Here is a 12,680-nt window from a genome sequence, read left to right on the forward strand (position 1 = left end):
TTGGAGACCCCTGGTCTTAACTGACAACTCTTCCTCTTCCTTTAAGAAATGCTAGGCCTTTAATTTCTGGCTTAAAAAAAAAATACAGCAAACCACAGCTACAGACACAATCATGATCACTTTTAGTATCGAAGAGGTGGATTGTTGGGTCTTATTTGCTTGTTTCGTTTTTCTTGATGTAGGTCACATCCACAGAGATGTTCTAAACAAGATGCAGTCTAAAACTTGACTGTATCTCTTACAACTTCCAGTTATGTTTTCTTTTATTTTTTTGTTTCTTGTTCTAGCACAGACTGCTCTGTTTCAAGATATTACAGTATTGCTAAGCTCTGATCCACCGCCCCGTGCGGTTCAAAGAGAATGACGAGCAGGCTCGTTCCTCTGATCTGACACGCCTTTTTGGTTTTACAAGACTGCAGGGCTTTTTTTTCACCGAACTCCGCCGTTTGGTCTCCAGGTCGTAGTTGCAGACCTAATTTGTGTTTCAAAGACTGAAGCCACTGTTGCGTCACTCAGCAGGCAGGTGATGAACAGCAGGTTTACCAACCGAAGGCGACCTTTGTTCTCTCAGCTGCTGACGCTCAGATCAGAATCGGGCTTGGAAATATCAGAACGTTGCTCGGTTTAACTAAGAACTCGCCGCTTTACTCCAGTTTTCTTCTTTCCTTAAAAGCAATGTGCATAGCATCCTATTTTAACCCTCTTTTTTTTTTAGCAGCAATTTAGGTTTGGGCTTCTGGGCAAATACTTACCTCCTCTATGACCCAGCTGTTCCAGATTCTTCGTGCAGCGAGAGAAAAATAGTTGGAATCCAGTGATAAATTTAGTTTGGTTATGCTTGCTGTACTCATGAGAACCTAATTTGCTGTCAGTCTGCTTAGTTTATTCAAATTTTGTTATTTGTTCCAAACACAACCTTGACGTGACTTTTCACATTATTTATCCCGTTACATTAAAGCTTGAATCCTGAAGGCAAAAAAGTAATCATATCTGTGAAATGATGTTTAGTAGACTTTTAATGGCCTCTTTTGTTCCCAGGTGTAAATGCAGGAGTCATTAATTTTTTTTCTAAGCAGCGTGACGGAACAGAAAAAGAAGCACACTTATGCTGTTTTATTGTGAGTTTAAATCTCCGGTTGTTGTTTTTTTTTTGTGTGTGTGTGTGTGTGTGTTTCCACAGCGGCTGTCCCCCTGGGTGGGCTTGAGGAAGATCAACGTGTCGTACTGGGGTTGGGAGGACATGACTCCGTTCACAAACAGCACCTTGCACTGGCTGCCCGGGGAGCCCAGCGACTCCGGTTTCTGCGCCTACTTGGAGGAGCCTCAGGCATCGGGCCTGAAGGCCAACCCGTGCACGGCCACCGCTCACGGGCTCATCTGCGAGAAAGCTACAGGTCAGAAACCCGTGCAGCTATTTACCACGAGCCAAAAATTGCTTTAAAATAATCCTGTTGCTTTGTGTTTATTTGCAGGAAACCCCAGCCAGAGCACCCGCTCGTCCTGCAAGAAGCCCTGCGCGCTGCACACGAACTGCGCCAACTGCACGAGCCAGGCCATGGAGTGCATGTGGTGTGGCAGCACGCAGCGCTGCGTGGACTCCACCGCGTACGTTATCTCCTTCCCCTATGGCCAGTGTCTGGAGTGGCAGACCGCAGACTGTGTGGGTAAGTGCGTTTCATTGCGCCTAATCCAGACGAGTTGTTGTGGAAGTCCTTAGTCTTTCATTAAGGAGGCGGACAATAAACTCCGCTAGATTGGCTTCTGTACGCAGTCGATATTCATCACTGAGAGAAAAGAGGTCAGGGGAAGAAAACAGCTTAAAGTGGAAGGTGTTTGATTCACAGGGAGAATCGTATTAGTTTCCAGTGATTGACTTTGGAAGCTGTTTTTGGCTTTTAATGGTCAATTACTTTTGCATATAATCTGATGTCCAGCCGCTGCTTTCCACGCTGACTGAGCTATAGATGGACTCCCTCCCATTAGATCCTTTTAAGTAGCCATGGATCGAGGGACGGAGACTGGAGTTGAATAAAAAGAAGAGACATTGCCACACTTGTAAACTCAAAGTGTTTTTATTTAATCTTTTCGTCGCTTTTCAAGCTAACATGATTCGTTTTTTTCACCTTTATTTGGAATGTGAAGCTGGGCAATGATGTTCTTGTGTTTCTGTTTAGTACAAAAATATCTCATGAACTACTGGACACATTTTATATCACTTTTGGAATCGGCCTCAGCCAAATGGCCTTAAAAACGACTACAACTTTGGCATTTCTCAACACAAGATGATCTGTTTTAGTCTAAATAATGACGTACGTTTATGCTTTTTTCCTTGTTGTCAGTGGCTCCTTTTAAATGTCACATAATAATTGACAGGTTATGTAGAAAAGACGCAAAGTATTTGCGTTCTTTAATCCCTTTTTTACATGTTGGGTAGTTCAGAAAGCCAACAAGTTAGATGATTTGACAAGGCAGGTGTTTAATTTAAAAGAAAGCATAAATTTTAATAAGATCTGGTGATTTATCTTTGTTTGAGCCAAAGAGATCTTAGAAAGTGAGGTCCCCCTTTAAAGCAACATGCTGAAAATGAACAAACTCTTACTCCCGCATGGCTCGCTGTTGCGTAAAACCAATCATAAAATCCATTTCTGATCACTTAGATGTGCTGAAAATATGCTGCGTCACTATTAAACGTGGTGTCATATTTGATTTTTAACGGTGTAGAACCTAAAACAATATGCTTTTGCATTTTTGAGTGACACAAAGAAGAGTTTTGTTGGCTGATAGACGAGTCAAACTGACAATGTCATCCATTAGAATGATGGAAATGACAGAATCCTTCGAAGACATGTTTTTATTTCGGTTGAATCTGACAAAGACGGCATCTTGTGGCACTAAGTGGTTAAAAACAAACAGTCGAGAAGCACAACTTTGTGGCTTTTTTGGAATTTGGGACATGTTGTTTGAAAAGATATTTCTGGTCTTTCCACGCTGACTTGAAATAGTCATTTTAGTTGCATTACAATGGGAAGTTCTCATGTTTTTTATTTATTTATTTATTTTTTAATGCAATGTGGAGATCATTTGAGTGGAGTCTTTTTTTAGATGTCCCCAGCCGTAAGGACCCTTTAGGGGCTGTTCACGTGGGAATTTTTTGGGAATGCGCAAAATCTGTTCACTTCTTCAGCTTTGCATCCACACCAAAGTGGTATTTTAGGAGCCCCCAAAAGAGTATTTTGTTTTAAACATATTTTTGTGCTTTTTAAAAACAATAACATAATCTGATCTAATATACGACTCTTCGTCGTCTTCTTGTGTTTACATTTCGCGCCCAGCGGGTAAACTTTATTCGCCAGTCCACAACTTATTTCCTGTTTCTGGTGGGGTTTTTTTTCCTGGCAGCGTTACAGCGCCACATACAGGCCCGGCACAGTAATGAATGATGACAATTCTAGAAATGGTGTTTGAGGATATTTTTTTCTCGAAACGACGAATAAAAAAAAATAGTTTGTGTTCCTCTGTGGACAAGCCCTTATTTTATAATGTGCACATCTTGGAAAACCATGCCATTTTCTTTTTCACACACCCCTTCCCGACATGATTTGGCCTCCGGGAGCTGAAACTTCTCACCCAGCATCTGTAAAAGAAACTGATGAGCTCTGAGCCATATGCTTCCTATCGATCGGACAGTATGGAAGCGGTGCTCAACTCCCAGCTCTGCGCTTTGCGCCGCGGTGCTCAGAAACTCTCATTTATTCAAAGGAACAAGGATTCAAATCTTCACGCAGCACATTCGCCCCTCAGATTACAAAAGCTGTAGAATATTCTCGTTTTATGCGAAGATTGCACAGAGCAGAGTAAATATCCAGGCACTGATCGGGATCATACCGGACACATACCAAGGAGAAACGATTTTTTTTTTTTTCCCTCCCCGAGCCCTGCGGTAAGTCGATTGGGGAGCTCCTTCACCTGAAGGTCGATGGAGTTGTTGGGCTCGGGTGCTGCTGCGTGATGTATGAATTATTCCCACAGTTGTGTCACATTGAGAAAACATCTCTGATCAGTTTAGCGAGTAACAAATTTAGGGAGCCCAGGAGTGCTGTCTCAAATTCATTTGTGTCCGCGGGTGTCAGCCGGCGCGGAGATTCTGCTCACCGTGGATATTTGTCTTGAGGAATTAGTCTCTCTCGGCGTGAAGGGCGGGCGAAGGTCGCTCTGTGATGGCCCTTTGTGTTCTTTCCTCTCTTGTTGTTTGTGTGGGCAAGCAGAATGAAGCCCAAGTCTTGAATCTTTGCACTTTAGTTCCTCCTCAATATAAGTGGCAATAAATGTCTATTTACACAGCCAGTTAGCGTGCCGTAAAAGTTTTTTTATTTTTTGTTTGCAGACTTGAGCTTGAACACGTTAACGTGTGTTAGATGATACCAGACGCTTCAAAGTTGAACTTTCTGTCTTAAGCCTTACAAGCTGATTCTCCTAAATATCTTTTTTTCTTTCTTTTGTGATGACCCCCCTCTCAGAAACCAGACTTGTGATGAGCACACTTTCTGCTTCGTCATGATGGGTCAGGAAAACAAACCCCCCTCCCCACGAAGCTGTGTTCAGCACAGAATTTGAAGCATGAAAAGCTGACATGACTCGCTACTTTAGCACAAAGAGGATTTTTCTCTCTTGAATCCAGTTGGTTTTCAAGCAGAACTCACAAAAGATTCAAGGTTTTTTAGGTTTGAGGGGTTTGGATGTGGTATTTTTCTGAGCCGATATTTTACATCGGAGTCATTTAAACATTGTTTGAAGCGAGTGTGATTGACAGAAATAAAAAAAATTATAAGGTCTAATAAAAGGTTTTGATGGCTCACGTAACACTATTTGCATTTAACTCATTTGAACAAAACTGGAACTGAGTTATGAAATTTAACTATGGGATTGTAAGAATCATGTTTCATTGTTAGACAGAATATACAACATCGACCGCTCTTTAACCACAGCAGCGTGTGCATGATGTAATCAAAATAAAGCACTTTTTGTTATAAATTATTTACCGGTTAATAAAATGAAAGCTATGATAAACTCTGAATATTCACAACACGCTAAGTTAACAATAAATTACAGTTAAAACAGTTTTTTAAAAGCTCATATTGTTGATCATTTCACATACAGACCTTATAGTTTTTTAGTAATGCAGACTATTTCTCTTTTTTGTAATTTAAGGTATTTTTGGGATTATTTTGCTTGTTCTCAATAGCAGGACTTCTTCATCTTTGCTGTCTATAGTCTGTTTTACTCCCTTAAAACACAGATTTGAGTCAAATCAACAGATATTTAGGGTTTACATATGTCTATCATTCTATAGATTGATTTCTTGTTATTGAAAAGCTTTATAAAATTTATGCTGTCCTCACTCGTCCGCTTTGCCGACAATGCACCAATTTATACTCGCGCAAAAAGCACAAACTTTACTTTTTTCTCTGTTGGTTTGTTTGTTTGTTTTTTAAAAATGTTGACATCTTTAAGTCGACTGAGTACAGGAATGACCTCTTGTAACAGTTCAAATAGTTTTAAGAAATCTCTCTGCAATTTTGATATTTCTCATAAATTAAATGCAGCATTTCAGCTCACATTGTTTATGGATGTCAAAGTGATTGAATTGTTTGTCATTTGGGGTCTTATTGATTGATATTTTTTGGAGTTTGTGAAATATTTAGGAAACAGATTATCCTAATGGAACCACCAATCTTTTAAAAAAGCTTGGATCCTCTTTTAGTATATCTTATATCTGATATTAGAATTAATTGCACACTTGCTGGTATTTTCAGACTTGTCCGTTTTGTTTAGACAGCAGAGGCTGTCTTTGCTCATTCGATAAATGCTAAGGTTTATTCTTTTTCATGCTCTGAATCAACATTCAATTTCTGTAGCACCTTCAGCCGTCAGATTTAGTTGTTGGAAGTCTTTGTGGACGACGTGGGCTTTTTGTGTTGTGGCAAAGCAAGAAGTCCTCGTCCAGCTGCTTCTATTTTCAGAAGAGCAGAAATCCTCCACTTACGGCTTGTCATCAAAACAAACTTAAATGGCCTCACTTTGGACTGATTGCTCTTGTGTTGTCATGGTTTCACATCCATTAGCAGAATAGCTGTAGATTTGTTTGACATAAACTGAGGTAAAAGCACTCAGTGTTTGTCTTCTTAAAATAGTGGTGGCATTTGTCCACCGAAGTGTCTGCCGCTCTGAAACTTGTCGAGCAATTTAATGGCCTTAAAGTCCCCCAGCTGACAAAACAGCATTTCTGCTCGGGTTCTTAAAGTTGGGCTCGAGAGCCGAAGCACACACTACCTTTAATCCTCCTCTCGAACTTTGCTCAACTTTTTCTCAATCTCACCGTCTATGAGCTTCCCCGAAATCAATCAATCAATTAATGTTCGACACTTGTTTATAATCCACTTATCTGATTTCAAAATCTGCTGTCTCGATGCCAAACCAGATAAGCGGTTTGTGTTTTAGTGTAAAGCACATTAAGCCGCCTTAATCTACGGCTCCTATAAGGATTAAGAAAATCCTAAATACAGGACTTTGTTTCCAACATGAGTGAACAATTGCTGCTCTCACTGCTGGATTCGTGTGTGCATCCATCAGTGTGACAGTCACTACTTTGAGGGGGGGGGGGGTATTAAAAGTAATTGTGATTAATGAAAAGCAATTATTGCGGATGGTGTTTGACAGCTCTTTCCTCTCTTTTAGCACAAAACTGTTCGGGGCTGCGGACGTGCTCCCAGTGCTTGGAGCAGCCCGAGTGCGGCTGGTGCGGAGATCCGAGCAGCACAGGAAAGGGGCTGTGCATGGAGGGTTCCTACCGGGGACCCATGAAAAGGCTGTCGAAGCAGGGCCAGCACAGCCTTTCCTATGACATGAGCCTGGAGCCAGGCAGCTGCCCTAAAGACAAGGGCTTCGAGTGGGCCTTCATTCACTGCCCTGGTGAGTAAATTACATCCTGAGAGTCTCGCTGAAATTACAGATCATGTGTCGTGCGCGCATCTGTGCGAGAGGTTCTCATCGGGTATTGATCCTTGTCTCTTTGATTCGGTTTGAAAAGATGTTCATATCCTGGATTCCTGTTTCAGCTCTGTAATGCAACTAATTCCTCCCTGATGATTTCGTGCAGCCTCATTCATTCATTAAGTCCCGGCTCATACAAGCACTTTGTTATGAGATAATGTACGCACAGGTAGTGCAATTTGATGACCCGAGCAATATTTTATTTCATAATGACTTTACTAAAGCTATCAACGAGCCACACATTAAATCGGAGAATGTATTCAGGTTTTTTTTTTTCTTTTCCTATGTGGATTTTGCAGCATAATTGGCATGCATGATAAAAAGTCGACATAAACACAGCAATACTCTCATGGCATATCAAATTTGTGAAAACGGGAGACTTTAATTCATCTGTAATCAGTAAATTTAAGACATTCAAGGGACTTAATTCCAACTTTGTTTTCGGTTAGCTTAAGTTTCACTCATAATATTTTGGTTTCATTCATTTATTTCAAGTTTTTAAACGAGGACATTGAGGGCCACACGGAGTTCGCCTAAAGACCACGTCTGGCCCACGAGCCATCGTTTGCCCATATGTGAGGACTCTCTGTGGTTAATTGGTACAGGTTTTATAACCCGTGTAAAATCTTTATTTCAGAATTTGTTTTACCATCTGACCTTTTCTGGTTAAATAAGTGTAAAATGATATTTCACTTTAAAGTAAAAAGGCAGCGATCTGTGTCGGAGGGGGGGGTGTTTTTAAAACTAACTTTAAAAGAGCACTTCAACTAATTTGGCTGAAAAAAATGACGCGCACGAGGCTAAATTGCCAAAGTTTTCCCAGTTGGAGATTCAATTCAAGCTAATTAAAAGTTGTTGCCATAAAATACTTCTAAAAGGCAGAACTGATTAAACAATAATTAATATGACATGGCAGACAAACTGCTGACAGTTCTAATGGGCTACGTCTTTTTCTCTTTTTTTTTTTTTTCCCTAGGAAGTAATAACAATAACTGTAGCTGTAAAACGATTCACATGACATTCAGGCTGGTGCAATGCAAAGCTTTAAATATCTGAATTGTCTCTTTGTTCCTCGTTTCTTGCCGTTTTTCAGCTTGCCAGTGCAACGGCCACAGCACGTGTGTGAACGGCAGCGTGTGCGAGCAGTGCCGCAACCTTACCACCGGTCCGCACTGCGAGACCTGCATGCCGGGTTACCATGGAGACCCAACCAATGGTGGCAAATGCCAGGGTGAGTGGCGCGTCGCTTTACCGATAAGCCATTCTGTACACACTGGACTTAACCCCGACCTGCCCTGTCATCTGCATGTGTTTCCATCAGCTTAGGAGATCAGCTGTTTTAAGTTTAAATAAGGTTCCCCCGGTTGATTCCTCGCTTTATTTTTTATTTTTTGCACAAGTTCCGGTGTTAAATTGTGATAAACTGATTCCAGAAATGCATTATAATTCATGAATGCAAGCCTGTATATACCATCATAAACACATTAATCTGTCATGCTGCTGATTAACCAACAGAGGGCAGTAGAGTGTACTAGACATTTGACATTTTGTCCCTCCTGTCTGGTTTTAGTGTTATTTACATAAATCGATGGAAGCACAATAACCTAAATCATCATTTGTGTCTGTTTTAGTTGCATTATAAGAAAGATGGGCACGTAGTTTTAGGTTTGTTTGACGTTTGTGGAGAAAAAAACAAAATGTGGTAAAATGTTGGAACTGCAAGTGAAGCTGAAGCATTGTTGCGTTTCCAATGTTCTTCACCCAAAAGGTTCATTATTGCTGGGGGGAAAAAAAAGAAGTAAATACAGTACATCACCTACAATCAACAAAACTTAAAAAGACAGAGAGGAGGAATTATTTTTAGGATAACCAAATACAAATTTAACACGTCCAACTCAGGATTTTCACCATTTTTATAGATTTTTCTGGCTGTGATGGTTAGTTTTTGTCTCTTTACATAAAACATTTAACTGAGGCTTTTATAGGACTTGATTCCGTTTGTCAGGCTCATACTAAAAGAAAAAAATATGAAAGAGTTTGAGCATAGTTTGAATAAAATGATTGCTTTTAAAGCAGACGTTTTCACACAAGTGGGCATTAAATTCAACACGACAGTGTTAGTGTCTTATGTCTAGGTGTATCTTTCTAATAAACAAGCTTCGCGTTGAGCAGACACTGCTAAAACTGATTCCCAATAAAGACGGGAAGCGTTTGGACTTCAGTCTTTGATACGAGACATGAATAGCATTCCTGAGAAATGATTTAAAGGCTTTTGTTTGAATAGTCAGAAGTGAGAGTTGCACACACCCAAACACATGCAGGCATGGGAGTGTTATAGTCTCAGTTATCATTTATTATTGAAAAATACATGGTTATAGTATAGTACTCTTCAACAGGAAACTAAACGGGTAAGATTTTGGGAATATTCTGCTCATTCTTTCAAAATTATCATCTGACATAATTTTTTTGTGTGATTGCAGTTATGTTTTACTTGAACAAAAGGGGCATCTAGTGCATATTTGGTGCTTTATGAGCAGTGGGCACTTCATGAAAAACCCCATTTTCCCAGAAGGAGCAGAAACTAAAGCACTTGGTTCTAAAACATTCCTAAATATTCATAGGTACCACGCTGGATTCTGCAAAGTAGGGTGGGTGTGGAAGGCCCGCTGACCCATTAGTAACACACCTTCTCCATGTTTTAGAACTCGCTGAACCAAAACGACGGGGTCTCTTATCTTTCTGCAAATGCAAACCTAAAAGCCCGCCGAAGTAGCGGCGCTTCACCAACCCGTTCACTCATTTTTGACCCATCATTTCTACATTTCACACACACATACACACATTTACACCTGGCGGGTGGCGTAGCCTCCTGTCGGGAGTTTGTGTGTGTGTGTGTGTGTGTGTGTGTCTCCCTCATCTATCTGATCTTTGAAGTTCAGCGAAATGCAGTTGTTTACCACCGTACCCAGATCAATATCAATTTCTTCTCTTTGTGTTTGGTGCAACAGAAGGAATCTGTGACTTAGCTTTGCACAAACACTGCAACCAGTGGGAAACTGTCTGCCAAGTGCTTTAAATCGAAAGAACAATTGTTTCTGCACGAACTGTGGACGTTGTAGGATTTTCGGTCCCCTCAGGTGGTCTTTAACTCCAGTCTTTGTTAGGAGTAACTGATCACGCATCAGCGTGTTATGTAATTCTTATAAATAGTGTCTTTTTTTTCCTTTTTTTTTTGGCTTGTGTTCTCCATTTTAACGCTCTCTGCCTTTCTTTCCTCCATTTGTCCTTGTCACCCGGTCCAGCCTGTAAGTGCAACGGTCACGCCAACGTGTGCCAGGTGTTGACGGGGAAGTGCTTCTGCACCACCAAGGGGATCAAAGGAGACCAGTGCCAGCTGTGAGTACATCAGTGACACATGCACACGGAAACCTTTTACAATCGCCTCTGAATTTTTCCAAAGAGCTCAGAAATCAAACACAGATTTTAAATGTCGCTTTTATAACAGTTCTACAAACACTCTGTGGTTCATCAACACAGATATTGCACTTGAACTATACTCTTTTTTTTTTTTTTTTTTTGCTGATTATCATTTCGGCATCAGGCTCTCAGTTTGCTGCAATTTTGTGAGAAAAAAAACAAGCTCAAAAAAGAAATTCACAGATAATGTTCCCTCAGAAATGATTGATTCCACACACCGACAGTCAGGAGTGAGTTTTAGGCAGGTAGCATAGTGTTTAATTGTACTTTTTTGTTATTTTAACTCAACATTTCTTGTACTTTTATATCTTGATTGATCTGTTTTGGACAAAGAGTGGAATCATCTAAATAATTACTCATCCTGGACATTACAGACACAAAGTGGAATGGGTCATGTCAGTGTCTTGCTAGTAATTTGAGATAAAAGGACAAACAAAACATTGTCATGCTTTTGTTAACATACAGCACATTTTATACATTTTAATTAACCAAAAGGAGTTTTATGTAAATCTTTAGATATCAGTGGTAAGTGTTCAATGAGTTTTATTTAATTAATTAGCTTTAGAGAAGTAATAACTGCTGGAATGTTGTCATTAAGTCGCAGACACACAAATATTTTTACTTAGAAAAGATGGAATTTGATCTGATTTGGAGTTGTGTAACCGTGTGACTTGTTTCAGGACACGATGGGACTCATTGTTTCCTGACCATTCAGTACGCTGAGTCATCATTTTCAGAAAGTAGTTAAAAGCGTTGATGTCAGATCCCCGTGAGCCGTCGATTTTTGTCGTGGCGAGTCAAATGCAATGAGTTGGTAAAACCAAAGTAAAGATCATTTTGCATCACCGGCCAGAAAGTCCGCCTCTTAAATAATTTCTGCTGACTCGGCGTATTAAGAGCCGCGTAGGAGGACCATTTCCTCTAAGCTGTCTCTTTTCTCACTTGTAAGCAGAATGGATGCTGGTTTTAATACCATAATGCTGTAAGAGTTATGAAGGGGTCCTGGCAAACCTGATTCATACACTTCCACACACATTGGAACACATTTTCCTCTCCTAGATTTTTTTTTTTCCCTTTAAAGTCTGCCAACATCATTTTTTAAAATTAAAAAACATTACCCCTTCTGCCCTTTAAGTCTTAACTTTTACTTTCCGAGTTACATATTTTATCCTCGCATGTTTCATAATGAATTCCTATTAATTTCAGTTCTGCTGAAACATAAATTTACTTTTAATCACATTTTACATTCAACAGACTAAGCATTTATTCACTTAAATGAATACAATTAGGGTTTTTTTTGCAAACTAATCATCTGTATTCATAACTCTGAAAGAGCCCATGCTATGCTTTTTATGTATTTAATTTTTAAACTTTTGTATATTTTTTCCATTTACTCAGTGTATTATTTATGTTTTAATACATAAACACATTTAAAAACCATTTAAAAAGTTCTCATTTCAAAAAACTTAAAATCTCATTTTTCCTGATCAGGACTTCCAGTAAAGTAGATCCTGGCATGTTCTGAATTAAACTCATCAACAAAAACTGCTGCAGTTTTTATTCATTCTCTTAAAGATATGGTGCAGCCACTAGTGATTTAGTCTTTTTCTAGATGCATAGTCGTGAACTTTAACCTTTAACCTGCTAATTGTCTGGGACGTCCACTCCTGAGAAGCTCGGCAGCTGTTTTAAGTGTTTTTTACGATTTTAAATGCTCTTTCTCTCTGTAGAATGATGGACTTCATAGAGTTTAACCCTTCCCAGCAACAATTACTTCTCTAAGGTCATTGCTGATGTCTTTCCGGCTTGGCATTGTGCTAACACACACCTGTACGCTTCAGAGCAGCAGATCGGTTAACAAAGTACATTTAATCAGCAGCACCTGGCTGCTACTTTCCCTCTGAAATCATTTTAAAAACAATATGACAGAATCTGTTTGTTTTTATGCATTTCAGGTTAGATTTGGATCATATAGAATCTGGTAAAGACCAGATCATTTTATTTAGGTTCTAATATGTAAAACCCTAAAACTGAAAGAGGGCAGGCTTTATTTTCCCATGGTTGTGTGGGGGAGAAAAAAAAAAAGTCACAGTAAATATTTAAAGAAAGCAAAAGACGATGGAGGAGAGCGAGATGTCGACTGTAAGAGTACA

General features: G+C 39.7%; 1 protein-coding gene across 1 annotated transcript in view; it reads left to right on the forward strand.

Moving 5' to 3' along the window:
- The window catches only part of atrnl1b (attractin-like 1b), a 66,421-nt gene that overhangs the window by 15,812 nt on the left and 37,929 nt on the right, over window positions 1–12,680 (forward strand). The window contains exons 16-20 of the mRNA XM_017439044.2: window positions 1,181–1,394; window positions 1,473–1,664; window positions 6,736–6,969; window positions 8,144–8,281; window positions 10,353–10,446. Of these exons, the coding sequence (XP_017294533.1) occupies window positions 1,181–1,394; window positions 1,473–1,664; window positions 6,736–6,969; window positions 8,144–8,281; window positions 10,353–10,446 (872 nt within the window). The remainder of the gene's footprint in view (window positions 1–1,180; window positions 1,395–1,472; window positions 1,665–6,735; window positions 6,970–8,143; window positions 8,282–10,352; window positions 10,447–12,680) is intronic.

This window comes from Kryptolebias marmoratus, linkage group LG17, assembly GCF_001649575.2.
Source record: "Kryptolebias marmoratus isolate JLee-2015 linkage group LG17, ASM164957v2, whole genome shotgun sequence".
NCBI lineage: Eukaryota > Metazoa > Chordata > Actinopteri > Cyprinodontiformes > Rivulidae > Kryptolebias > Kryptolebias marmoratus.